Source organism: Synchiropus splendidus, chromosome 3 (genome assembly GCF_027744825.2).
Source record: "Synchiropus splendidus isolate RoL2022-P1 chromosome 3, RoL_Sspl_1.0, whole genome shotgun sequence".
Lineage (NCBI taxonomy): Eukaryota > Metazoa > Chordata > Actinopteri > Syngnathiformes > Callionymidae > Synchiropus > Synchiropus splendidus.
In genome coordinates this window covers 14,844,619-14,872,251 of record NC_071336.1, presented here as the reverse complement: position 1 = coordinate 14,872,251, position 27,633 = coordinate 14,844,619, and the positions used below count along the sequence as shown (strand labels likewise).

Below are 27,633 nucleotides of genomic sequence, written 5' to 3'. Positions count from 1 at the left end.
ATTCGGTTTGTTTGTTCTCAACTTAATTATCTTCAAGTGCAATTTGTTTATTATGCTGCGCTGCCTTTGTAGCACGTGTAAATTAACCATGGTTCTTTCTGCACCAGACTTGATGTCAAACTGCTGTTCACACAACTTGGGTGGTGCGGTCTGTTCACCGAAGTGAACCTCCTGCCATCACAAAGCATAGTGGAGGAGAGTAACCATAGCTACTCAGATGAAGCTGTCTTAGTCTTTTGTGCAGAAAATACATAAAATAAAAAAGTGAATTTCACAACATAATTAAAGGAAATGTGTTTGATATCATCTCACTCTATTGTTTTCTTTAGTGAGCCACTGCATCCTTATTTTGTCAATAAAAAAATACATGATATAAATCTTGCTACGTAATGATGAATAAGGTTCCAGTCTGACTTTGTTTTAGGTCAGACAAGTCAATAAAGTAAAACTTGTGAACGTTACGGGCTGTAAATCCACACCAGTGATTTATCAGGGTTCAAACACACTTGCGCATGTTTATGTGTCAGTAAAAGTTCACTCACTTCATATCCGCATCTTAATGGGAAGTTCCACTGTAACCAGTACAAAGAGGGGATTGGAGAGAGGATAGAGTGTAGGGGGTGGGGGTTCTGATGGTGGGAAGTAAAAGTCAGCTGCCACTGTCAAGACTTCATTTGTTGCGTCTTTGGCAAGGAGGAAAGACACATCTGTCCTCGATCAGGCTGACGCTAGGAGATATTAGACCAACTACAGACATTGAGGCAACAACAGGTGAGACTTCAACTTTGTTTTGGCAATATTATTATAGCTTGAATATCCTCCATGAATGTACCATAAATCGATAATTATCTGTATCATTAGTTGTTACTGGTACAGTTGAAGATGAATTTGAAACACTATCAAACATTTTTTTTTTAAACATAAAATACTACATTGTTTATTGTTGGTTCTGAAAACATTAAAAACCAGAATTAACAGACAAAGACAGTAACTAGAGGGTCAATGAAAACATTAAAAACAAATAAAGATTGTTTGTCTCTTTGTTTCCTTATGTGTTTTGCAGATCTTTTTACGGCCAAAACGAATCCATCCATGATTACAAATCATAATGAAGAAAAAGTAATTTGATGATGTTTATGCCTCCTTGGAAGTTATGTTAAACTTGCCCGAGTTAAAATCCACCCAGATTTAGTAGTTGAGTTGACGCAGACCTTTTTTGAGTTCAGTGAGGATTTTTTTTAAATTCCTAAATTACTTGTTTATTTTGTTTGAGCTACTTAAAGCCCTCAAAATGAAGTTCAACCTACTTCCCAAAGCTTCCTCCAACCTATTTCCAGTCCTGGTGCTTCTCTGGTTCCACAGTGATCCAGTGCTTTCTCACGGTAATGACTCAGCTGATCTATCAGATGCCACCTTCAGCACTTCAGACCTCCGTGAGCCAAGATTAGAGAGTGACCACCACATTCAGACAGAACGACGTCTGGTCCAGGAAACCATCAACAAACCTGACTCTGCTTTGGAATCTGCATTGAGAAAGTCCAAAAACCCAAGTAAACACAAGCACAAGCACGAGAGGAAGTCTTACGCAACAACCACCAACTCCTCTGTGACGGCTCATCGACACCCAATGTTTGTGCCGAACTGCGTCCATGAGACCTCCATCAAGTTTGCCTTCAAGTTCATCAACACAGCTCTGTCATGCCTGATATTTGCTGTCGGGATCATTGGAAACGCCACCCTGCTCCGGATCATCTACCAAAATAAGGGCATGAGGAATGGACCCAATGCTTTGATCGCAAGTCTGGCTCTGGGAGACCTGATCTACATCGCTATTGACATTCCCATCAACGTTTACAAGGTACGTACGTTGCCTTCATGTGGTGTCTGTTTCACCACTTTGCTTTAAAAGCACGTACTGTGGTTATTTGTGAAAATCCGGCTGACTATATCCAAACAGATTTCTTTCGTGTCCATGCATTAAAACTGTTTCTTGCCACGGGCTCTGACATGGAGATGCTGATCCTCATCACTTCACATTTATGTCAATTCTGATCCAACAAAGGGTGAATCTAGCACTGTCTTCCTCCCCTTTGCCATGAATGAACTTACCTCTCTGGGAGTGACTCCTGCAGCAGTGAGAGTGTGTGACTGATAAAGGTTTTAAAATAACCTCCTGACTGATATGTGTGTGTGTGTGCAGCTTCTTGCCATGAAGTGGCCTTTTGCCGACAGCCCCTTCGGCCTCTTCCTGTGCAAGCTGTTCCCGTTCCTCCAGAAAGCTTCAGTGGGCATCACAGTGCTCAACCTGTGTGCCCTTAGTCTGGACAGGTACTATGCCACTTATCAAAGTAACTCACTTAAACCCAAATTTCTTGCATCACTAATACACTTGTGACAAATGTGAAGAGAATGTGAATTTGTGTTCTACATACTACAGGTATCGTGCTGTTGCATCCTGGTCTCGTGTGCAGGGCACTGGCATTCCCATGGTCACTGTCGTGGAGATTGTACTGATCTGGTTGATGTCGGCTGTGCTGGCCGTGCCAGAGGCCTTTGGCTTCAACATGGTCACCTTTGAGTACAAGAATGTCACCATAAGAACGTGCATGCTGGAGGCCAACACGCCCTTCATGACAGTGAGTGTGCTCTTTAAGTAGAGTATTGCGTATTTGAACTAGAGCTGAGACTTTAAGAGACAAACTTAGAACTCACTTGAAATTTTCAAATACAGACAACCCCATGTTGTGTAACGGTGAACTTGACTGACAAAGTAAAAGACAATCATGAATAAGACAAATTACGTTTTTTCAGTTCTACCGAGACGCAAAGGACTTCTGGTTGTTTGGCTTCTACTTCTGCGTGCCTGTGATCTTCTCCGCTGTGTTCTATGGTCTCATGACCTGTGAAATGCTGCGACACCAGAAGGGAAGTCTGAGGATGTCTCTGAGTGACCACCTGAAGCAGGTAAGGGCTGGTGGTGATGGTGATACAACAGACTGATGGTCATGATGCAGCCTTCTTAAAAAAATGATGTCAGTGATAAGTGACTCAATTAGCTTATTAAAATAATACAGTATAATAAATGAATGAGACATAACTTGTGTGAAAGAAAATCCTATGAACTAAGTTATTACCATAATACTGATGAGGCCTGTGGTGCATGTGTTCCTCTGCAGAGGAGGGAGGTGGCCAAAGCTGTCTTCTCTCTGGTCCTGATCTTCGCTCTCTGCTGGTTCCCTCTACATTTGAGCCGCCTGCTGAAGAGAGTAGCCTACAAATCCCATGATGCACACCGCTGCGACCTTTTAAAGTGAGGAGCATATATCATATATTTAAAGTTTGTGGTTCCTTCAAGAGTAATTCATTTTAAATATGTGTTGTTTTTCTAGCTTCCTGTTGGTGCTCGACTACTTCAGCATTAACATGGCGACCATCAACTCCTGCATCAATCCTATAATACTTTTCTTTGTTTCCAAGAAATTCAAAAACTGCTTCAAGGTAAAAACCAAACGACACTTTATTTTAGGGAGACAGTGAAGCGATGACTGTCTCAAAGCGCTTATCTAAATGGCGGGGTCAAAGGGCGTGAGATTTCATGCAGTCAGAGGGAAAAAAAATGAAGCGATACACTGAAAAAAGAAGCAATGTTTAGAAACTGCGAACATGTTTGGAGGTTGGAAGGTGAAAGGGAGGAGAGGACGTGCTTAAAACATCTAAACAGAGAGAGGCAGTGACGTGAGCAGTTTTCAGTGGAAGGCAGTGTCACATCAGAAGGTCAGTTTGCTCCTCACAGGGATCCAGCTTTGGCAACTGAGGAGAATAACATCTCTATTTTGGACAAAGATTTTGATAACATGACCATCAGTTGACCCTGATTAGTACATCAGTCACATCTTCCAATTTGAGTGGACAGTTCACGATGCAATGTGCACTTTATTAGTCAGGACATGTATCATAGAGCCATATTTCAGCCTCTACTCTCAAGATATGGTTGAAAATGGATCCACTGGTGAGTGTCTGCGGTTCACTCTGAGATAATGTGCTGTGTGCAGACATCCATCCGAGACTAGGACTAAAGCAGCTATTTCAAGAACCTGGTTTAAAGGTTCGAGCAGAGAGTCACTGAGGATGGAAACATAGTCACTGACTGATTCGGGGTCTAAGCCAGGGAGACATAGACATTGTGGTAACTCTACTGTGACGTTAAAAAATTCAACTGTGAGAGTGAAAGAGAACTAGTTTTTTTTTTTAAATTCTTTGTCATGTGGAAATAATATAATGTTTGTGAGGGGAAAGTTGCTAAAATAAAATAAAATTTAAATTTATAAAAAAAATTATTTATTTTTCATTTGTGATTGAAAATTTTAATTAACAGCTATATGGAAAAACAAAGATATTCATGCATAATTTAATAAGCAATTCATTTCAATGAACAGAATGAGAAGAATAAACATGTGAAAGGCCTGTATATATATATATATATATATATATATATATATATATATATATATATTTTTTTTTTTTTTTTTTTTTTTTTCTTTTTATTAAAATATATCGAAAAAAATAATCTAGATATTACATAAGACTTAACCACATAAGTTTCAGCCTGCAGCCAATTTGGTTCTTCTGTTTGACTATCATCAGGTCAAGAATACATTTGAAATATGTGAACAACTTGACTGACTAGTGATGAATTCTTGCACTTCCGTATAGCCAGCACTTGTTCTAAATCTTTGCCCCTCTCTCTCTGCAGTCGTGTCTGTGTTGCTGGTGTTACTCTGGCTCTCTCTCCAACAGTCTGCTGCCTCTGAACCGTGGGACCAGCCTGCAGTACAAGCACACCAACCACTGAGCCACATCCGCGAGGCACAGACTCAACCTCACTGTAATGGAGTACTCTGGAAGTACATAACTAAATCCACAGCACCACCACCTCAGAAATACTAAATAGAATTCAAAATAAAGCACTTTGCCGAATGTTGTTCACAGAGTGCCTTTTGTGATAAGGCCTATTATTATCGACACTAAGTACAGATCATTATTAATCATGGATCACTTCATAAAGGTGTCAATAATTTGCCTTCACAACATCTCACTCTTGTGTCACTTCAATATTACTGTCACACAGATATTTGACTCATCCATGCTTTATAAAGCTTTAAAAGCTTTTGCTTTTTTTCCATAAAAATTAGACATTACAAAAGAGCAACATCATGAGCTGAGTTCACGGCAGTGGAACATAATCAAACATTATGCCGCAGATATTCATGCTCGGTTTGTACTTAATTTTGGAGTGCATTTTCCTGAGGAGAACAAAAGAAAACAAAATATGATACACATGAAAGGATTTTTTTCTGTACTAATAAACTTTATATTTTTATTTTACTGTAATTTTTTTCTGTTAAAGATGCATGCACTTTTTCCTATGTGACTTTTTTTCAATTTACATCACATATTTTAATGTTGTTATTTTCTAAATGTTACATAGTTTTGAATGATCTGAATGAAGTAAATTAATAAATAAAATGAAGTGTATGTTCTTAACTCTGATGTACTTTTTCCTCCCCCAAATGTCATAAAACAATCTCTTTATAAATGTCTAATTTGATCCTTGTTGTTTTGGCTTCACAAATGCCATAAAAAATAGGGGTTAAATTACTTCTCTGATAGTGACACAGGCAGCCTACCCCAGTCCCTGGCAGAGGGACACCCTGGACAGGACCACAGGCCAACACTTACAAGAAGGTGGACCACTGACCAAATCTATTGATTCAATGTTCTGCATGTTTTTGTGTTTTGTCTATGTGTTACAGAGTGTCTGAGGAACTGCTCCTTATAATGTCATGCTCATATCATAAAGCAGAAAATCAAAGACAGTGACAGACAGAATCGCTCCACAGACGATGGCAGAGCAGGGGAATTAGTCGCAGGTCACAGTGAGATACTGTACATTGATATTTCAGCATATATTTGCTATGTTTGGAAGCCATCTTTGCTCTCGATTTGAATGTTCCACCTTATTAAGTAGGAAATAGGAAAAGTAGGGTATCCGTGCAGCGTCCCCAGAAGTGATGCATCTGAAACTGAAAGGCAATGAAAGCTCTTTGTTTACCCTACTTCAGTCGACTGACCTATGGTCAAGATGGCTGACACATGCCGCCAACATTTCTTGTCCCGAGTGTCTGGACTGTGGGCTCAAAGTATGATATTTAGGGAAGGAAACCAGTCGAGTCGGCACCAGTGTCTTGAACAACGGCCTCCGTGAAGGGTACCCACACAAGTGAAGCCTGGGGCCACATCCAGGACATGCCTCCTTTGTGCATCCCCAGATGAAATGGAGTGAAGGGTACCCAAACAAGTGAATGAAATGGAGTTTTGGAGAGGGGACACTGGATGCTCTCTAGTTTGGTTGTTGAGCCCCATGACAAACAGAAAGGGAAGGACAATTTTATAGGTGAAAATAGGGTTTTATTTATGTAACAATTAAGCGTACACATAAGCAGAGTAAGAGGCATTTACATACTTCAAGATTTCTGTGAACTTTTTTTTTTGGTGCAAAAAGGTTGTGTTTTGTTTGTTAGTCGTTGTATGTAACGATCACAGAGCACTCGTGAACATGGCCGCAATTTCCGACCCCTTTTCTTCAGATCTTAAGACTGACGTCATATGTGCACCGTGAGGTTTTTCCAGCAACAGCACAGCAGACATCCGGCTTGCAACCGTTATACTGCTAAAGGATTATAAGACACCGTTTACTCATAATATCAATCTGGAGCGTGAAGGATTCAGACTGACTGATCAGTGATATAATTCCATCAAGGATTAACCAACCCTCACAGTGTATTAAAACATGCTGCCATGAAAAAAACAGCTAACGGTCGAGACGAGATGCTGCTCCACAGTAAGTCCAGTCCAGAGTGGTGCTGCCATCGTGTGGTGCGCAAGGTCAAGTAGTCGCTGTGAAATCGATGTATAATTTAAATTAATGACATTTTAAAATAATGATTTTAAATTAAATCATTCAACTTTGATTTTCTGTGGAACACCGACAAATATAAAGTTAATTGGATTGCAGTTTCCGCTAAAAATAAATCACGCGTCGATGATGGCGCGTCACGTGACCGGGACGCAGAGCGTAAACACAAGGAACCAAGGGGACAAACACGGGCTGCACCCCGAACCAAGTGGACGAGAAATGGTTGTGATATTTGCGCCGTCGCTGCCATTGATTACCGATTATAAAGGAACCTGATCGGATGAACTGGTGCCAGTTGAGGACGGGAGGAGCAGGGATGCGTTGCCTGGTAACTGAATGGAGCGAGCGGGGCCTGGCCCTTCCGCTCTTCTATGATCGCTTATCTCCATTAAAATACTCATTTCACCTATGTTTAGAGGAAACCTGACGATGCACGCTGACACCCGGAACGACTTGGGTGGTTTTGCAAGAGCATGATAATCACGACATTTACTATACTGTTGAAAGATGCACTCTATGCATCTTTAGTTATTGAAATCGACAATCATATGTGTGTCGGTGAAGGAGGCTATTTTTATCGTTGTCCTTGTCTGTTGTTTTATTTTGATGTGGCGTCTCAGAAACTCGTTTATACTGGCTTCTCAAATGTTTAAAATGACCTGAGGCGATCAAATCCTGTCAGAATGATTGACATTTCCGGTGTTTACTACTCATCCAAATTTATCCCTTGGAACATTGTAACTAATGTTTATTGTATTATTGTGCATCTGCGTCTCAAGTAGGTGAAGCACCTCCATGCATGAGGTTTGACGCTCATGGTGCATATGACACGAAAGACAAAGCGAAATTGAAAATTGTAGTGACGTGGTGACGTGTGGCAACCAGTCAGTGGTCTAGAATCCTTCGATGGTGTGCTGTATGTATAAGACTTTATTGCTATTAACCAGTAATACAAAGTTGAGCTGCATGAAGGTCCTAATTTTCTGTCATGCGTGTCAGACTATGTAGTACAGATCAAATCAGAACCTCCAAGCAGTGTGCAAAACTGAGGATTGGGACTTTCAGCGACTACTTTTTGACCCTCAGAAAAAATATATTATCTTTATTTTTAAAAATAAACCGCGCAATAAAGTGCCTTTATATCATATCTAGATGTTTTATCCATTCTATTCTTACCATGTATATTCTTTTAATTAAAATTAAATAATGTCTTAATACTTAAGTAACACAAATGAAGTTATATTTGATATCATTTTTCTTCTGCCTTTTCAACTGATGGCCTTCATATTAGTCAAAGCACATGTGATTGAGCCTGAAATCTCACAATACGAATGTCATTGTTTTCTCTTTTAAATCAACCTGCAGCCTGCAGTGCAAGGTACAAATAGTGCAGGTGTGGCATGAAGTTTAACCAAGGCACCAGAATATTATTGACACCCAGAGAAAAAGATACAGATTTTCTTAACAGGTCCACTCGTTTTATTTTTGAGCCACAGTGAGTGTTTCAAATAGTCGGTAGGTGGAGCCATTAGCAACGAAACGGCTTTCCTTTCGCCACTAACGCCCAGAGTTCCTCGTGCGCCAATCGACTATCAACACGCATCTTAACTCATTTTCACCCGTCACCCATGTCACTTATTGACATCTTCTTGCCTTCACAGCTTGTCATAGCGAAACTATGCTTACTTTTTACTGCGTTACTTTTTGTTTTTACTTTTATCTCAGTTACTTTTTATCTGGGCAGTTGGAAATCGAACCTCCCACGCCTTGTTGTGCACTCCATATCACGTATTGATCTCATCTTGCCTTTGCAGCCTTTTAATTTCAAGTTTATGAAGGGGAACATTATATACCTTGACTGTTGTCCGGGCCAAAAGATGGTGAGAATAAATAGATAGATAGGTATTTTATTTTAAATAATCAATATTGGATAAATATTCTTTGGTGGTGAAGTATGTGTGAAAGATGGAACTATGAGTTTTTTGAGTGACAAGAAATACTGCAAAAAAGGTCGACACGTCACTAGACATATCAACATTTCTGTCTTCAGGTGAGACTGTGAGCACAAGCCGTGTCTGTAATCGAAGCAGGCGTCGGCGAGGGCACAATGCCTTGCTCATGTGCCGAATGGCGTCGGTGGATTCGTCCACTTGTTCTGGTTCTCTATGCTCTCCTGTTGGTGGCTGTTGTCCCTCTTTGTATCTGGGAGCTGCTCAAGGATAAGGTACAACTTCACCCCCTGGACCTAAATTTCATCTACAGCATCTGACATGAAAAGTAAATATTGGTAGTTGGAGAAATTAAGTTTGTTTTAGGTGTGGTTAATCACTATATTACATAACCAATGACCTTTCTGCTCTTTACACAGGCTTATACAAATGTCACCGCACCCAGTCAAATTCATGTTGATAGTTTCTAGTGAAACAGAAACAGAACAAAACAGAACTACGCTGAGAGGTTCAATAAGAAATGAGTTGAAGGTGCGTCTGTGTCTCTGCTCAGGTGGGCACTCACAGTAAAGCGTGGTTCATCGCCGGTGTCTTCGTCTTTTTGACCATCCCCATCTCTCTGTGGGGGATTTTGCAGCACATCGTCCATTTCACACAGCCGGAGCTGCAACGACCAATCATCAGGTGGAGACACGTATGCCTATGTAGTTTTGATATTTGGGCTGGGCTTTACATTAAAAACAATGGGCTTATTTATGCACATCACATTGTAACTAATTCCATTTCACTTTCCTGTTGATGCTCGGTGCTATGAGTGAGCTGAGAGTCATCCCTCATGGTTTCTCTCAGACATGAAACTCTGACTCATGACACCACCTAGTTAGTTATAATGGGCAGTCCCCCAGTCTTGGTGGTTTTTGATCACATTATCACTCCCGCGTAATTTTCCAAGCTCAGAACCATATCACAAGTGAGTCATTGTCCTTTCAAAACCTACACCTGTGTATGTGAAAGCACTAGTCCCCACTGTGGAAAACATGCAAACTCAAATGCAAAACATCAGCAGTCTTACCCACGAGACCAGATATTTTTCAATGTCTTGAAAACTCCTCCAGCTCTATAAGTATCAAAGGAAAGATAATACTTCCGTCTTCTGGCACAAATCAACTCTCCTGATGATGGGCATGAGTATAGCTTGACCAAAATCACAAGCCTTGCCTTGGCAATGGAAGTGCAGTCCCTTCAGGAATCCCTTCAACTGCTTACACTATGTCAACCGATCCACGTGATGTCAGCAAGGCCGACCCAGTTGCAGAGCAGATGGCCGACCTCACTGCTGGATCCTCCACGCTGAATCGCCATGCTCCGTTCATCTCTATACCAGAAACACAGAAGCCCCAAGTAGACGAGCTGGACCTCAATAGTACGAAATAACAACAATACCAGAAGCCAATATTGGATGGTACTTTTTTGACTACAACAATTTGTTCGGTTACAAGAGTAAAATTCTCTGGGAATGAGTCATTTTTTTTGTAATTGAGAAGTTAACTTGGAATAAATACTGCTGTGAACACATAGCGTCCCCTGGTGAAGGGGGAAAAAAATCAACATATTAATTTCATATATGCAATAAAGAAAAACTGTAATATTATAGAGGCAACAATAAGTTTGAGGTCACTTGGTTGATATAGCTTTATTCAACATCTCTGTGGAAAAAGGTCCACCATTGTGGTGAACAATCGCTCACACTCGATCTTGAAGGTGGTGGATAAGCCAAGCGCTCCTTGTGTCATTCAGCACAACGCAAACTCTGTGTAGACTGCACTTAGAGCACTGAAGTGTAAAAGCTTTAGAATCGAAGTGACTCTCTCTCGAAAAATGATACTTGAAATGTGAAATCACGGCCTGCTGCAACAGAACCATGCGATTGTTGATGATCCACTTGTGCACATAGAGTGCAGACAGCGTCTTGAATGAACGACTAGATCGAAGACTAACTCGTCTGAAACCTGAAAGAACTTGCTTAAGAGGGAGTTTAAGATGTTGAAACGTTTTTTGGTGTTATGATTCTGCATTTGTTGCTTTTCCTCAGGATACTGTGGATGGTGCCAATCTACAGTCTGGATAGCGTGAGTTTCGATCTCACTTAAGTTTAAATACTCGACTGTGTGAAACCAAATCAAGTGTTGATCCTCCTCTGACACAGTGGTTGGCCCTGCGATATCCCAGTCTCGCCATATATGTGGACACCTGCAGGGAATGCTACGAAGCCTACGTCATCTACAACTTCCTGATATTCCTGTTAAACTTTCTGAGTAATCAGTACCCAAGTTTGGTGCTTATGCTTGAAGTCCAGCAGCAGCAACCTCACCTGCCCCCCCTCTGCTGCTGCCCTGCTTGGCCCATGGGAGAGTAAGGCTCATTCTTAGCACATCAAATGGATGCGAAGAGCCGTGACCAGTTTGACATTGATACATGCCTCTTTCTCTATAGGGTGCTGTTGTTCAGGTGCAAGCTGGGAGTTCTGCAGTACACTGTGGTCCGACCTGTGACCACAGTGATTGCCCTGTAAGACTGTTAACACTTTTACCTTACAGTATTGACGAGGGATGCACCGAATATTCGGTGGCCAAATACATCTGGCCAAATAGTACAAAATAAGCAACATTCAGCTTCTGTGTCAACCTGATGTAATAGAATGTGTTTTTTTAAATACAAAAATATACTGCAGACTTCAGTGGTGACAGTGCACAAACAGTGCAATATATTTTTTTTTATTAAAAAAAAATCTCCTTGACTTTCATTGAAAAGCATGTATAAAATGTTTTCTAGAGTATTTATGTAATATTTTAAAAAATGTATATCTTCATAGCCACATTGGATATTTGGTATTATTTGGTTTTTGGATTTAAAGTTTCATTTATTTGGCTTCGACCTCAATTTTCATTTTGGTGCTTTCCTAGTCATGACACGAAAGCGCTGCTGAGCTCTTGTTGGTTTATGGTAAAATAAGCAAACCCATGACAAGAATCTCGTGATGTTTTCTTTCCTGCTCAGGATCTGTCAGCTGTGTGGGGTGTACGACGAAGCCAATTTCAGCTTCAGAAATGCCTGGTCCTATCTGGTGATAATCAACAACATATCTCAGTTGGTAAACACATCTCATTTAGACAATGAGCTTGATGGATTTCAGGATTTCAGCAGAGGTTATTAATACACGTGTCCCCTCTAGTTCGCCATGTACTGTCTGGTATTGCTGTACCGAGCTCTGAGAGATGAGTTGACTCCCATCAGGCCTGTGGGGAAGTTCCTCTGTGTGAAACTGGTGGTCTTTGTCTCATTCTGGTAGGGAAGTGGAACTAAGAGAAAATTACAGGGAAGCACTATGTTTGTCAACAAGTATCTTAACTTCTCTTCAGGCAAGCAGTATTAATAGCCATTCTTGTCAAAGTCGGTGTTATTTCGGATAAACACACCTGGGATTGGGACAGTGTTGAGGCAGTAGCCACTGGTTTGCAGGTAAGGACACTTTACACAGCCCCGACAAACTGTTTATGCATGATTCTACTGTGCTCAAAGCATGGTCATGGTTCTTATCTTAGTCAGCACTTATTCCCTGAGGAAGTGGCCTCAATTACTTCTGTTTTATAATGATTATTGCAACCACTGAGAAAAAACTATTCTGTAAACTTGACTGACTCTTTCATTTTGCTTGTTTTAGGACTTCATCATCTGCATAGAAATGTTTCTGGCAGCCATTGCTCACCACTATACCTTCACCTACAAGCCCTATGTGCAGGTAAACTGATATTAGAAGGGCAGCCAATTTGTTTTTTCAAATACTTGTTCACATTTCAATGGAAAATGTGTGAAGGAAAAGCTCTTATTGTTAGTTTTATTGCTTAGTTATTATTTATTACGTAGTATTTCTTTGTGTCCTGAGCTGACTTTGGGGTGCAGAAACCTCCTGAGATCCAAGCAAAGGACTGAAGACAACAATGTTCGCTGTCAAATAATTACAGTTTTTAATCTCAATTATTCGCACTGGAAAATTTATTTGAGGTTAATGGCAAGTTAATCACACATTTTGTCATTTTGTTAATGCATTTCTCATGCAAACATTTGTTTACTACACCAATCCAACATAACAGGTACTGTCAAGAACATAGATCAGAATGACCTCAGAGCCTCTGAGAACACTGAAAAACCTGCTGCAAGCACATCAATGGCTACTGTTGTGTTGATAAAATCTTTACATTTAGAACAGACACAGAACATTTGGCATTAATCACGTGTTATCTTAGATTCAGCGCATTTAATTGAAATTAAAAATGTAATGTAGTGACAGCCCTAGAAATTGTACCACATTATAGTTATACAACGATTTATGTGATATGTCATAGTTCTGAACTGGCAGTTCAGTTTGGCGCCCAGAGAACAGTGGTTTTTAGATTACCATTCTAGAGCTAGAATTACTTTTCAAATAAGGGACTTCTTCTTTTACTTTCAGTTCATCTTGTTAGTCATCGACCTTTCAAATAACAGGCTATTCATCTCTAGTCGAATCTCAAATCTCCATTGCAGGAACATCCTTGTTCCAGTGACGTGGCCAGTCTTGTTAAGATTGCATGTGTTCTATCTGATCCCATAGGAAGCAGAGGAGGGTTCCTGCTTTGACAGCTTCCTGGCCATGTGGGACTTCTCTGACATCCGAGCCGATGTCACAGAACAAGTGCGACACGTTGGTGAGCATTCTGCCGAGCCATTTAAAAATGTGAGAATACGCCACCTCATTCACTGACGACTCCTTCTAGGTCGAACGTTCCTCGGTCGTCCAAACAAGATGTACTTCGGTGCAGCAGCCCGACCGGAGCACACAGAGCACACCGGCCTTCTCCGAGCCAGCTCTCAGGACCCTGTTGCCGTGGCAGCCACGTCGATGCCATCGTCCCCCTCCTTGAGTGGTCGCTATCAGGGTCTTGGCTACACCCCTGCTCCACACTCTATATCGGCCCCGACAGGATTCACTTCGTCATCGTGGGAGGACCAAACGCAGCCCCGACCTGCTGAATAGTAATCAGAACATTCTGGGATTTCTTTGTTTCCCTTCCCACAGGCTCGATGGCTGTCCTCTTAAGCGCTCCCCCACGTTTGAAAATAGCAGATGTGAGATTATAAGATGTCGGCTGAAACAAGAAATATTGAAGTTGTGTGTTAGGTTCTGTCAAATGTTTTGATGTTTATTTAAATAAAGACACTGTACTTCTATTTGCAGGATTTTCTGAGTGAACACCAAAAACACAACATCTATATTAGGCTACAACAAGTTGGTGCAGAATTGGTCGATCGTGATCCTCAGGTGTATCAAGGACAAGTCGAGCACGGTTCTATGCTGCTGCGCTGACGGAGAAAGTGGACTCGCTCAGTGCTATTACTCCACCAAAATCTTCTCCTGAATCTATTGAAGTTGGACTCTAATAGCGGAGATGAAACTTAATGGACAGGACACACGCACCACAAGCCATGTTACCCACCAACACACTCACTCACTTGGAGCGAACAACCCGGGTTGAAGTTAAACTTTAAATTGTTTTTAAAGCTGATGCTCTCGCAACTTGACCACGAGAGATTGATGGACCGTTTCTTGTTTGACTTGACCTGTTCCACTAAAGACTCGACTAACATGACATTGCATTTCAAACCTTTATCTACACTAAAGGTACATAATGAAAGTTGAGTTCAATAGTGATAATGATGAGTACTAATAAATAAAATCTGTATAGGACAGCAATAGAGTTAACCTGAAACAAGTCATGTCACTATGACAGTGCTTGAATGATGTAGAACAATAACATTTAATAAAAAAATATAATAATGCTAGAAAATGTTATTTCTACATACATGGGGAGCAGCAGTGGATGAGGAGGGGGCAGTGGCAGGTGGAGGAGATGCAGCAGCAGCACCAGGTGAGGCAGAGGAATGTCCATCCTCCTCCTCATCATCACCAACATCATGAGTGGAACCATCCACCTCCTCTCATGAATGACAGTATAACGTGATTACATTACTGTACAAGCTATACAGAACAAAGCGGACAGCTACATACGTTTTTTTATATTTAGTTTAGTATTCAGAATGTCACCAATAAATGAACACACAAACCTACCTGCTATCTTGCTGCTGCGTCTCCAGTCATGTTGGCCGAGGTCTCTCTTGGAGATGAAGGGCTCCAGAAGAGAGAGGACGGCGAACAACGCTCACTTCACGGCACTACAGTAGATGCCGCTGACCACTCCGCCAGCATCCTCCTCTCATATAAACAGACCCCTCAGGACATCTCATCTGAATTACATTAAATCAGAAACAGTGCTTATTTATCCCGTTGCCATACATGCGTAGTTTCTACAGTCGCAGCACTACATTCGCCTCGTAAACTAGATAGACATTGCGTTTAGGCGAATATAACTTCAGTAAACTTAAATAAATAAAGGTCTCAACTCACCAGTACCACACTGGCATCACGCTAGCCCGCGAGCTACAAATACCCATCTCGCCAGCCCACTCAAAAAAAAAGTATGAGCGTCTTTTTGTGCCGTTACGGTAGCGACTCCGTAAGCTCCAGTAAAGTGTAGTTGTGTGTTACGGAGATGATAAATAGACGTTATGTATTTCAAGAAAGTGTCTTCAACGTTTTTTAAAACAAAAATACAGCTTAAACACTGTAATAATATGGATATTATTAAAAAAAAGACCACAAGAGGTTAGTGAAATCTTTCACTGGATTCCTGTTCAGGCAGCTCTACTCTACTATCCCTGTAAGTTTGGAGTGTTTTTACTGTAGAATTATGAAATAAATTGACTTTATGTACTGTAATAACATGTATATTATAAAAAAAAATATATAAAAAAAGCTACAAGAGGTTAGTGAAATCTTTCACTGGATTCCTGTTCAGGGAGCTCTACTCTACTATCTCTGTGAGTTTGAAGAGTTTTTACTGTAGTATTATGAAATAAATTGACTTTATGTACTGTAATAACATGTATATTATAAAAAAAAAAATATATAAAAAAAACTACAAGAGGTTAGTGAAATCTTTCACTGGATTCCTGTTCAGGGAGCTCTACTCTACTATCTCTGTGAGTTTGAAGAGTTTTTACTGTAGTATTATGAAATAAATTGACTTTATGTACGGTAATAACATGTATATTATAAAAGAAATTATATACAATAAACCAAAAGAGGTTAGTGAAATCTTTCACTGGATTCCTGTTCAGGGAGCTCTACTCTACTATCCCTGTGAGTTTGGAGCATTTTAATTTGTAATTACAAAATAATTACACCTTATGTCATAATAACTCGTGCATAAATAAAGGGCTTAGTGAAATGTCACTGGATTCATAAGTGAGAGGTAAGTTGTGTTTGGGAGTAGTCATTTTTCCGTTTTTTGGAACCAACGGTGAAAACAATGAAAAAAAAGTCACTGCAAGAATTGCAAAGTAAAAAGTACACAAATTCCGTGGGAGAGTAACCAAGAGCTTCCTAAACATGAATCCAGTGAAAAAAAATTGACTTGCCTCTTGTGGTTTTCTTAAATGACTTTCTTTAATGACTCTGGTTTTCTTAAATGACTCCTCATGTGCATGTTGCTACATGACATAATGTGTTTTACAAACTCTTGAAACTCACAGGGAAAGTAGAGAATAGCACCTCCAGTGACATTTCACTAAGCCCTTTTTTTATGCACGTGTTATTATGACATAAGGTGTAATTATTTTGTAATTACAAATTAAAACGCTCCAAACTCACAGGGATAGTAGAGTAGAGCTCCCTAAACAGGAATCCGGTGAAAGATTTCACTAACCTCTTTTGGTTTATTTTATATAATTTTTTTATTATATACATGTTATTACAGTACATAGAGTTAATTTATTTCAGAATTCTACAGTAAAAACTCTTCAAACACACAGACATAGTAGAGTAGAGCTCCCTGAACATGAATCCAGTGAAAGATTTCACTAACCTCTTTTGGTTTATTTTATATAATTTTTTTATTATATACATGTTATTACAGTACATAGAGTTAATTTATTTCAGAATTCTACAGTAAAAACTCTTCAAACTCACAGACATAGTAGAGTAGAGCTCCCTGAACAGGAATCCAGTGAAAGATTTCACTAACCTCTTTTGGTTTATTTTATATAATTTCTTTTATAATATACATGCTATTACCGTACATAAAGTCAATTTATTTCATAATACTACAGTAAAAACTCTTCAAACTCACAGAGATAGTAGAGTAGAGCTCCCTGAACAGGAATCCAGTGAAAGATTTCACTAACCTCTTGTAGTTTTTTTATGTATATTTTTTTTATAATATACATGTTATTACAGTACATAAAGTCAATTTATTTCATAATTCTACAGTAAAAACACTCCAAACTTACAGGGATAGTAGAGTAGAGCTGCCTGAACAGGAATCCAGTGAAAGATTTCACTAACCTCTTGTGGTCTTTTTTTAATAATATCCATATTATTACAGTGTTTAAGCTGTATTTTTGTTTTAAAAAACGTTGAAGACACTTTCTTGAAATACATAACGTCTATTTATCATCTCCGTAACACACAACTACACTTTACTGGAGCTTACGGAGTCGCTACCGTAACGGCACAAATAGACGCTCATACTTTTTTTTGAGTGGGCTGGCGAGATGGGTATTTGTAGATCGCGGGCTAGCGTGATGCCAGTCCCAGACTGGCTGTGTCGTCTTGAGTAGCTGGAATCGCCGTATTTAGCTCAAATCGCGTAGCGTCGCACACTCCAGTAGTGTCGCGGCCACGTTGGTCACCGCTGATCGCCGTCAATCGCCCCAACTCCATTGACTTTGTATGTAAATCAGTCGTGTCGCTCGCGGAAGTTGCGTTCGGTGTAAACGTTTAGGGTGAAAGGTTTCCCACATTAATGGCAACAAGTTTATATCTGCAAAATATTGACCAACATGCTATTCATAACTGGTGCCTTGAGAGTGAGACGATGACTTATCATGTAAAACATTGTATTTACGTGAATATTTAACATTAGTATTCAGCATTGTGCCACTGTCTGGTGCTAGTGTTTTTTTTTTTTCAAACAAGCTTGTTCCCATGCTTGGTCTTCCTCGATGTACCTCAATGTCGATTATCTACATGGCTTCAATTTCTTGCTGAGGATGGAACATTATGATCAAAATTGTGCTGCAAATGCCACACACTCGCTCAACTAGTCTGTGGCCCAGCATCACCCATATTTTTCCTCTGTTGGCACCACTGTCGATAAATAAATGTCACAGCATTTTATTATTTACAAACAATATTTTGGTTTTCCACTGAACAGCAAAGATGAGTCAGCCTGGATAATTGCAGCTGTCCTTGAATGACTTTCATTTTTGCTGAAGTGAAAGAGAGAAGTGGAACTTAGTTGGTTTAATGTGTTTTTTTGGATGATTTAATATTTAGTCACACATTGCAACTCACTTGGGGTTTTGTTCTACATAACACATTTATTGAGCTGTTGTACAACTGGCTAAAAAAATCCCCAAAATGTAAAATGAGAGTTCATGGGAATTTTTTAATACTGAAAAGTTCAAGATGTTTAGAACTACTGTTTAAGTGTTTTTGAAGTCATGTTGTTTGAATTCACTGAACTTATGTCGAAAAACAAAACAAAACATCAAACCTCGTGACTGAGGTCAGAGTAGATTATGTTCACCTGAGTAGTAATTAACAGAAATTGAAACATCATTACTTAAAATTTGAATACACAATTTTGGGACAAAGCAGTCAATGCAATTGCTGTTATTGGTAAAGTGGGGTAGTTGATCTAGATGATGAACAAGTTAAGTGAGCTGCAATGACTCAGAAGTCCTGCTCCAGAGGCCAATGTTGTGAGCAACAAATTCTTGCTTATAAGGTGTGAAGCAGTGACTACTTTGAAAGTGTCACCTGTCAGCAATGCATGTTGCTGCATTAGGCTTTCCATTGATCCACATGTTGTGCCTTCTGCAGCGTTTCCTGACATTGTCAGTATGGCAAACACCACATCGATTCCATAAATGTTTTGCTAAGTAGATGTTTCATGAAACAGTGTTCTCATTTGCAGAGGCCACTAGATGGCTCTCTCGCCGCTCAATAATCATTGAATTATTAAACATATTGACACTTTGCAAAAAATAAATAAATAAATAAAAATAGTAATTGCTTGAGATTTTAAATTCCTTGACTGTGTTCTGACCGCCACACCTTTCTCTGTTCAGTTCTCAAACATCCTCTGCTGTACTGAAGATGCATTAATCATGGTGCGTAGTTCCGTTCATTGTTCTGCCGAGTGAGATCAAATCCACTTCAGGCAGCTCTGGAATGAATCGTGGGTTGCAGTGACACAAACCATTTTCTGCCCATAGCTTGGATGAGACAGCACGAGCACATTAGTTCACTGAACTGCAACACTGGCAGAGGTTGGTCTGTGATCAGCTTGTTTGGTATCCAGGTCTCGGCGGCGGCCTGTCAGAAGATGGGGCTGGATGGAGCGCGCACGTGCGGCCTCACCCAGATGGCGGCACGCAACCTGTGGCTCGGCAAGATGGGGCTTAAGGAGCCGGAGAAGCGGCTCCTTAAGCCCCATCTTGCCGACGTCTCGGGTCTCATGGAGCTGATGGAAACGCAGAAATCGTCGGCCAAGCTCTCCAAGCACTTCCGCCTGGCTCAAAGGTCTCAGTCTGCTCGTTCCAGAGGACGTTCGGGCCAGAGAGTTGTCCGTGAGGACCCCATTTGCCGCCGCGAAGGTGCCCAGCCCTCTACCTCATCCGTCGGACCTTCGTCTTCCGCACCTCGCGGTAGGACACCCGCTCACAAGCGCCCAAGATCTGTCTCTGCTGCAAATAAACCACAGAAGAAGTATCTTGTGTCGTCCAATGCTTTTATTGCATGCAGGTCCCTCTTGTAGGTGGTGGATGCTGCGTTGGAGCCGCTCAGATCTGTGGGCATAAGAATCCTGACATATCTGGACGACTGGCTCATTCTAGCGGCTTCGGAGAACGAAGCGCGACGTCACACGGAGATGGTGCTGCGGCACATCACACGTCTGGGCTTTGCGGTCAACCTCCAGAAGAGTGCGCTGCAGCCCAGCACTTGCACTCAATATCTGGGGTTGCTCCTCGACTCTCAGTCTATGATAGCGCGGCTGTCAGACGAGAGGTTGTCGAGACTTCTCCTCGCAGTGACGGCGGTGAGAAGTGCCCAGAGATTGAGAGTGAGCGAGGTGATGACCTTATTAGGTCTCATGTCGGCTACGCACTCGGTAGTCAAACTGGGTCTCTTGCACATGAGACGCCTTCAACGTTGGTTTGCGCGTCTCAGGCTCGACCCAGTCAGGGACAGATCGAAGTTGGTGGTCCTTCCGGCCCAAGTTCATCTGGATCTGATCTTTTGGGCCTCCAGCAGTCGTCTCCACCAAGGTGTCCGTATGGGCTGCGTCCCGTGATACGTGCACGTATTCACGGATGCATCCCTGGCGCGCTAGGAGAGGAGCGCGTGGGAGGACTCTGGTCGGATCCCACGCTGCACATAAATCTGTTGGAGTTATTAGCGGTGGAGAGGGTTTGACCTCTGTGACCCTTCATCCAAACCCGGCTTTTAGACCGAAGGTCATCACGGCTTCGTATCGGTCTCAAGTCCTGATGCTGAGGGCCTTTTATTCCCCACCTCATCAGTCTGACCAGGAGGCTAGGATGCACCGGTTGTGGCCGGTGCGGGCCCTAGCTTGCTATGTGGACAGGACAAAGGACTGTCGTCTGACCGATAGTCTGTTTGTCTGCTATGGAGTGAACCTGAGAGGCAAAGCTGTCACTTCACAGTGGGTTTGTATGGCCATTTCTGCTGCATACAAAGCTGAAGGCTCTGTGGCCCCAGAGGGCCTCAGGGCTCATTCAACTAGGGCCATCTCCTCATCTGCTGCGATTTTCGGAGGTGCTTCTATGGAAGACATCTGTCAAGCTGCTTCTTGGTCTTCTGCTTCGACCTTTGCCCAGAACTATCTGAGAGACATGACGGACACTTCAGTGGCTCACACTGTTTTGTCTGTTCAGGGATCTTCGACCACCCACCACGTATAACTCTCCCCTGCTCCCGCCGCTCTGCTCCTTTTGGAACTCAGCGGAAACAGGCCTGCTGGGCAGCCAGTTAGAGGGCTACGCACATATTCATAGAACCTGGGTTACGTGAGTAACCATCACTTTCATTTCGGTTGAAGTCACGTGGTTTATAAGAAAGAGCCAGGGCGGGTGCACTGAGACGATACATACACTGGCGGAGCACTTCCACACTGTCAGTCCTGGGAGCTCCGAGGAGCGAGTGTGAGGGCTGGTCTGTCCCCACCGACTTCCAAACTGAGATGTTGACAGGTAGGAATACGCATGCGTGAAGGCGTATACGACGCAGTCCATCGTAATTGTGCTTGTTTTTTAAATCATTCTAAGCCTGGCTGTCCCCTTGTTGTACGTTTGGGCAGATGTTGTTTTTACCCCTCTTTTGACTTGTTGGTGTTGATGCATTTAACTGTACTCTTCTGGGGTGTTTTCTGCTGTTCGTGAGTTCTGCAAGTTCTGCACCAGCGTCTATTTTTGTTTCGCAGATGTGCACGGGGCGGGGCTGCGCATGTTCGAACTTGATACGGTTATGGTTTGCAGCGGAGCCAGTAAACAAGTTGCAATTAGGGAGGGGTGGGGGGCTCGCAAGGGCTGCATTTGAAAACACTCAAGCATTTCCTCTGCTGCAGTGACGCCAGGGAAGGTGACGCCCAGACCCTGCTCAGACCTGGCAACGGATCGTTTCAACATGTTGAGCAGAAGATTTGAATTCGGGTAAAGCCGTTTGTATGCAAAAGGCTGGTGTGAAGAGTGACTGAGCCAGTGTCGAGTGAAAGAAAAACCCTGGATAGTATCTGTTTCACCCACGACTCATCGCTCTTGTTTATTTGGCTGGGCCCATCCTGCCATCTGCTGGTCATCTGGCAGAACGCGCTTTCGCAGGCTTCCCTCTAATCACGGTCATTTTTCTGACGACAGGTAATGGCTGCCCTAGATTATCCCCACTGTGACTGCTTGCCTTACACTCAACTGTAAGTGTGCGTCCTTCTGGGAAATTATTTCTTCATATCCATCTTTCATATTTTTCCTTTGCCTAATATTTCATTGTGCTACGGATGTGTGAGTGAGTGTTGCCTGTCCACAGACTTTTTTAGTGTCATGCACATGTCCTCAACCATGCGCATGACATAATGTCTTCTGTTTTTTGTTAAACAGGTTTTATATCTTTTCTTGAATGGAAATGCACATGCATATGTATGCTATATAATACATCATAAGAATAAAAAACAACAATCTCAGTTCACAGGACAAGTCAGGTTTGCCCAGCTGTCATTCTCTGAAGAGTGAGGCCTCCATGTTTGTGCCTATGAACTTTAAAAGCAAGGACTTTGAAAGGTAACAGCAAAACATAAAAGCATAGTGAACTCATGTTGAAAACAAGTGTGTGTATGCGATACGAAACACAAGTTCAATTTTTACTTGAATACAACTATGTATTTTATATACTAATACACATAGTAAAAATGCATTTCCATCTCTCAGTTCACAGAAGAACAAGGAGTCTGGAGCTCCCAGCTGTCATTCTTTGAAGAGTGACGCCTCCATGTTTGTGCCTATGAACTTCAAAAACAGAGGGTTTAAAAGGTAACAATACATAAGAAATAGTGGTAGAACTGTACATTAGTACTAGTTAATCCTAAGAAGTATTAACTTTAACCATTCCTGAGCAAAATAACATTTGGCTTAACAAAAGACAATTGAGTATGTAATAAATATTAATTACAGGCTGATGTTGCTGATGATACTGTATTATTGGGTGAGACACATTTTACACATATTTTCACACACATTTTCCCGAGTGATTTATTCACAAGGTTCATTTTTTGTTGATGGAAAAGTGTAAAATTGCTTTTAAACTATTAAATTGAAGCATCACTTAATAATTAATACATAAAAAATAAGTAAGCGAATAACCTATCCCACGCTCAGAGAGCAGCAATTTATTGCACATGCCTTCATCACTTACATAGTGAACACCTCGGTTCATACATGACGCTGTGAATAAGGATGAACGTGATGTCACATTTGAACGACCACGTGTTCAGTGTTGCTAGTTTTAATGGAGGACCCGACAGTTCTACTTTGGGTTAGTCAGTGACTTAAATTTGAGTAGCCCTGCTTATTAGCAACCACTAAGAAGATTAGAAAATGAAAAAAAAAATCTTGTCTGCAGGAATTTTTCTGAAGATTTGAATGATTATGTAGACGACCGTCCTCAATCTCCGCGGCTCGTCGGATATGAAAAAGAAGATGAACCTCAGATGGGTAATGACGAATTTGCAGTTTCTACAAAGTGTTTTTTTCTGTCCTTCACAAAAGAGGTTGCATTAATGAGTCACATTCAAACAATTTACATTTCATACACCTTTTTAAATGTTAGTTTTTTATTCTTTTTATTTAGTTTTATGAGTAAATTTTGTTGTATTTCCCCTGTGTTAAAAGTTTAAATTGGTGTTTATCATCTGAGACTGCAAAATGTCAGCTTGACCATTTTAATAGTTCTGATCAAAGAAAAATGTCTCCATAGTGGGAAGAAAAGCAATCTACAACTCATAATACACAGATACAAATTATAACTGTATTATCATGTACTTATCTCTACTTGTGTTTTTTATGTATGCTGATAATTTCGTGCCTTTGATGTTTGTTGTGTGTTTCTAATGTTTTTTTAGTTTGTGCGTTTGTTGACATTGGTCGCTGTGACACGGTTTGTCAACTATGGGACTAATAACAGCTATCTAATCTAATCAATAAATCTGTTCTTTGCAGTTTCAGCAGAGGAGCATTTGAAGTCCTCATTCAGAGAGAAATTCTACAGCTGGGGAGACGTGTATGATCCAGAAAATGATGTAAAACACAGTTACACTGACGTGATAATGACAGGTGACGGTCCAGAGATGCCTGAAAAACACGTGGTGAGATTAAATAGAGCCCTTTGGGAGGAGAACAAGTCCCAAACCAACAAGTTCCTGGCCAGTCTTGACCACATCCTGAAACGACAGCCTGGCAGAGAAAAGCCCAATAGAACCGTTGTCACTGAAGGCGTTGCTGGAATCGGGAAGACCTTTTCCCTGCAGAAATTCATTCTCAACTGGGTGGAAGGCAAAACAAACACAGACATCAATTTTGTTTTCAGCTTTGCATTCAGAGAGCTGAACTTGATAAAGGGCCAGAGAAGCTTGCACAAGCTGGTGACGGACTTTCACCCTGCTCTGCGGGGCGTAACAGAACCAGATGACCTGAACAGAGCCAAGATCATTGTGATCTTGGACGGCTTGGATGAAAGCAGATTTCTGCTGGACTTTGAGGGCGCCGCCAACATTACATCTGTGAGCAAGGCGTCATCTTTGAGTAATCTTGTCGTCAACCTCATAAAAGGTTCTCTCCTTCCTGACGCTCAACTCTGGATAACTACTCGTTCAGTGGTTTCTAATCGAATCCCTTCAAAATATGTGGACGTGGTGACAGAAATCACAGGATTTAGCGACTCTCAAAAAGAGGAATACTTCAGGAGAAGGTTCTCCTCTGACCCAGACTCTGCAGAAGAAATGATCTCACACGTTCAATCTTCAGCGGCCTTCAGCGCCATGTGCCAGATTCCACTCTTCAGTTACATTTCTGCTTTACTCTTTGAGCAGAACTCTGGAGGATGCTATGATCCTGAAAGTCCTCACACTCTCACAGAAATGATGGCACATTTCTTGCTTGCTCAGACGAAGCTCAGATGGAGGAAATATGGATGGGGGAGGCACCGAAGGAACTCACCTGAAACGCACAGAGACTTCCTGCATAGACTTTGCAAGCTTGCATTTGTTCAGTTGGAGAAGAACAAGCTCATCTTTGATGAGATCGACCTGGACCAGTGTGGCATTGACCTCAGTGAGGCAATAATCTTCTCTGGATTTTGCAGTGGAATTCTGAGAGGGAAGGATGTCTTCTGCCAAAGAACAGTCTTCTTCTTTGTTCACGTGATCATTCAGGAGTTCTTGGCTGCCTTGTACGTCTTTCACTGCTTCATGAGCAGGCACACAGCAGAACTTGGGGACTTCCTTGGCCACGAGAATCAAGAGTACACACATCTTGATCTTCTGAAGTTGACAGTTGAGAAAGTGTTAGAGAAGGGAAATACCCAGTTCAACTTTTTCTTGCAGTTTCTCCTGGGCCTCCTGGTTGAGTCGAACTACAGGATCCTTAAAGATCTGATTGGGTCACCTGAGCCGAGCACAAGCCTTGTAATGAAAATGCAGACGCATCTGAAAGCCATCCAAGGAAACGTCTCTCCACGCAACTGCATCATCCTGTCCAAGTGCTTGGTGGAGATGCGAGATCCCAAAGGTAGCGATCATATACCACCACTTGATGGATAAAGAGGAACAAGAAGGTGATCGGTTGCAGCCTGCCACCTCTTCATGACCTGTATGCCTCTAGGACCCAGAGACGTGCAGGTCGGATCAGAGCCGACCCTTCTCACCCTGGACATAGACTGTTTGTTCCTCTTCCCTCTGGCAGGAGGCTACGGTCCATCCAGACCAGAACCTCCCGTCACAGGAACAGCTTCTTTCCCTCGGCCGTCAGACTGTTAAATTCATGAACAGCCTTGTTGTAATGTTATTTTATTTATTTTATTTTATTTGTTTTTTGTTGCACTTTATTCCAAGGCACTTTCCTAGTCAGTGGGCTCCCCACTGACCATGGCAATAAATTTGATTCTGATTCTGATTCTGATTCTGAAGATGACAAGAGTTGGACTGATCCCATTTGATCCGAATCCATCTTTGTCTTTCAGCATTGGCATGACAGGGTGGATGCTATGATGCAGAAGAAATGCAGAACAAATGCACAATCGTAGCGCACTTGCACATTTTTCCCACTTCCTTTGTCAATCTTATTGGTCTCTAGTTTGCAGTGTTATGGTAGAGAAATAGTGTCATCATTTTCAGAGCCCACTAGATGACACTCTATTCTTTAAAATCTCTGGATGTGAACAATAAGTTAAGTGAAACCTCGCATGGTGATTTTAAATGAGAGTGCCATCTACTGAGCTCTGAAAATGAGGACACTGTTTCATGAAGCCTCATCAGCCCCTCAATATGTTTTGGAGATTAGATCACTTACCGTGAGCCACTAGCAGCAGTTTATTATTGACCTCCATGAAACATGCGTTATTATTACACTTATAAAAAGGCAATTAAATTTGACTGGGTTTACTTCAGGATAAAGTACGTTTATCTATCTAAAACCACTGATATTTACTCATTATGACGCATTACAAGCCATCCCATGCATCCGCCAACCCCAAACCCCCCATATATTTTTTCTCCTCCTGCAACCGACACCTTACCGTGGTGGAGGGGTTTGAGACTCCCAACGATCCTAGGGGCAACGTTGTCGGGGTCTTGGTTCCCCAGGTAGGGTTTCCCATGTCAAACTGGTCCTAGGTGAGGGAACAGACGAAGATCGGATTGCGGGCTAGCACCTGGTGCTGCCTGAATAACCTTGGTGACCCTGCTCTCTCATTGGCTGACCGCACCTGATAGGGCGGAGTTGATGTTGAGTGACGAGTAAGAGCTTTGGAAGGTGGAGTGAAACTAAAAAGCCTGGTGTCTCACCCTAGTAAGCCTTTTAACACCAGCTGCGTCTTTGTCATCACGGGGTGGAGCATGAAGGCTGCCTCAGGTTCCAGCTGTCAGTCAACCTGTGTGCAGTGCTGGGTTGTCACGCTACTGACTATGTTTATGGAAGAGATAATAGATTCATTAGTTGGACTCTTTGGGAAAAGTTTTGTCAACAACAAAATCAATAGTTTAAAAATGTTCCCATGGCTGCTTTACCTGATCCAACATGTAATGCATAAGTAGAGCCACCACACTGATATGTTTTTTGTTTGCCTTTCATGTTCTTGTTTTATTGCACCTTTATATATTTGACATGTTTGAACAATGTTTCGTATATGAATTACAAGATAATAGTTTAATATTTTGTGACTATCTTTGCATGATTAACAAAGGTGTGCGGCGTCCTTTAGTGGTAGACGCATGTGCTCCACCAATAATAACACACACGTTTATGATGAATGTTAATGTATCCAATTTTTGCAAACATATTTTAAGTTTGATGTGTGTTTTGTGCTCATGCTATGTCGTGTTCTAAGATGAAAGTACAGGTGGTGACTTGCCAGCACAAGAGGAAATCTCCAAGGACTGAAACGGAGGGGAAATGACGGACACATTGCTCCAATACAGGGTTGACAATCTTTTATAAATATTGATTATATTAACCAAATATTTTAAAGTCACCTGGATAGAAATGTTTATGTGAAATTGTGTCAATTAACAACCATGTTTGTTTTTGTACAATGATGTAGCTGCATCATGATGTGCGGTCATTGTCAAAACCTGTTCAAGGATTGAGAAATGATAATCAGGTTTCATATTAAATAAAGAATCACGTGGGCCACTGTTTACTGAGCTGTTTGAATGCATTTCACGCAAACTCCTCAACTTGTAGATCCATATCTCATCCACTGGT

At 41.5% G+C, this 27,633-nt stretch overlaps 3 protein-coding genes and 1 long non-coding RNA gene across 11 annotated transcripts; 3 read left to right on the top strand and 1 right to left on the bottom strand.

Annotated features, from left to right (window-relative positions):
• The first annotated feature begins 682 nt into the window (after nt 1-682).
• Nucleotides 683-5,508, top strand: LOC128755637 (endothelin-1 receptor-like). 2 transcript variants are annotated; one of them, XM_053859496.1, is made up of 8 exons: nt 683-771; nt 1,064-1,858; nt 2,201-2,328; nt 2,438-2,636; nt 2,812-2,964; nt 3,177-3,310; nt 3,390-3,498; nt 4,798-5,508. In XM_053859496.1, the coding sequence occupies exons 2-8, from the start codon at nt 1,292-1,294 to the stop codon at nt 4,945-4,947; spliced, it is 1,440 nt and encodes a 479-aa protein (XP_053715471.1). In that variant the 5' UTR covers nt 683-771; nt 1,064-1,291; the 3' UTR covers nt 4,948-5,508. The 2 variants fall into 2 exon arrangements, with proteins under 2 accessions (XP_053715471.1, XP_053715472.1); XM_053859497.1 differs by having other exon boundaries at nt 4,754-4,971.
• Nucleotides 5,509-7,129: 1,621 nt separating this feature from the next.
• Nucleotides 7,130-14,193, top strand: LOC128756328 (transmembrane protein 184C-like). 3 transcript variants are annotated; one of them, XM_053860736.1, is made up of 12 exons: nt 7,130-7,304; nt 9,027-9,200; nt 9,479-9,609; nt 11,018-11,054; nt 11,132-11,337; nt 11,419-11,493; nt 11,983-12,076; nt 12,158-12,270; nt 12,345-12,444; nt 12,647-12,724; nt 13,577-13,670; nt 13,740-14,193. In XM_053860736.1, the coding sequence occupies exons 2-12, from the start codon at nt 9,084-9,086 to the stop codon at nt 13,997-13,999; spliced, it is 1,305 nt and encodes a 434-aa protein (XP_053716711.1). In that variant the 5' UTR covers nt 7,130-7,304; nt 9,027-9,083; the 3' UTR covers nt 14,000-14,193. The 3 variants fall into 3 exon arrangements, with proteins under 3 accessions (XP_053716711.1, XP_053716713.1, XP_053716712.1); XM_053860738.1 differs by lacking the exon at nt 9,027-9,200; XM_053860737.1 differs by having other exon boundaries at nt 7,130-9,200.
• On the bottom strand, nt 11,724-15,575 carry LOC128756329 (uncharacterized). The gene is made up of 3 exons (XR_008414220.1): nt 15,428-15,575; nt 14,827-15,267; nt 11,724-14,111 (listed from the first exon to the last, which is right to left on the bottom strand). It is a non-coding gene; the product is annotated as an uncharacterized LOC128756329 (long non-coding RNA).
• Nucleotides 15,576-21,239: 5,664 nt separating this feature from the next.
• On the top strand, nt 21,240-27,564 carry LOC128756360 (NLR family CARD domain-containing protein 3-like). 5 transcript variants are annotated; one of them, XM_053860804.1, is made up of 7 exons: nt 21,300-21,360; nt 21,735-21,819; nt 22,024-22,076; nt 22,345-22,440; nt 22,588-22,689; nt 23,279-23,370; nt 23,875-27,564. In XM_053860804.1, the coding sequence occupies exons 3-7, from the start codon at nt 22,027-22,029 to the stop codon at nt 25,470-25,472; spliced, it is 1,938 nt and encodes a 645-aa protein (XP_053716779.1). In that variant the 5' UTR covers nt 21,300-21,360; nt 21,735-21,819; nt 22,024-22,026; the 3' UTR covers nt 25,473-27,564. The 5 variants fall into 5 exon arrangements, with proteins under 5 accessions (XP_053716777.1, XP_053716779.1, XP_053716780.1 ...); XM_053860802.1 differs by lacking the exon at nt 22,024-22,076 and having other exon boundaries at nt 21,240-21,360; XM_053860805.1 differs by lacking the exons at nt 21,300-21,360; nt 22,024-22,076 and having other exon boundaries at nt 21,756-21,819; nt 22,352-22,440.
• The last annotated feature ends 69 nt before the right edge of the window (nt 27,565-27,633 follow it).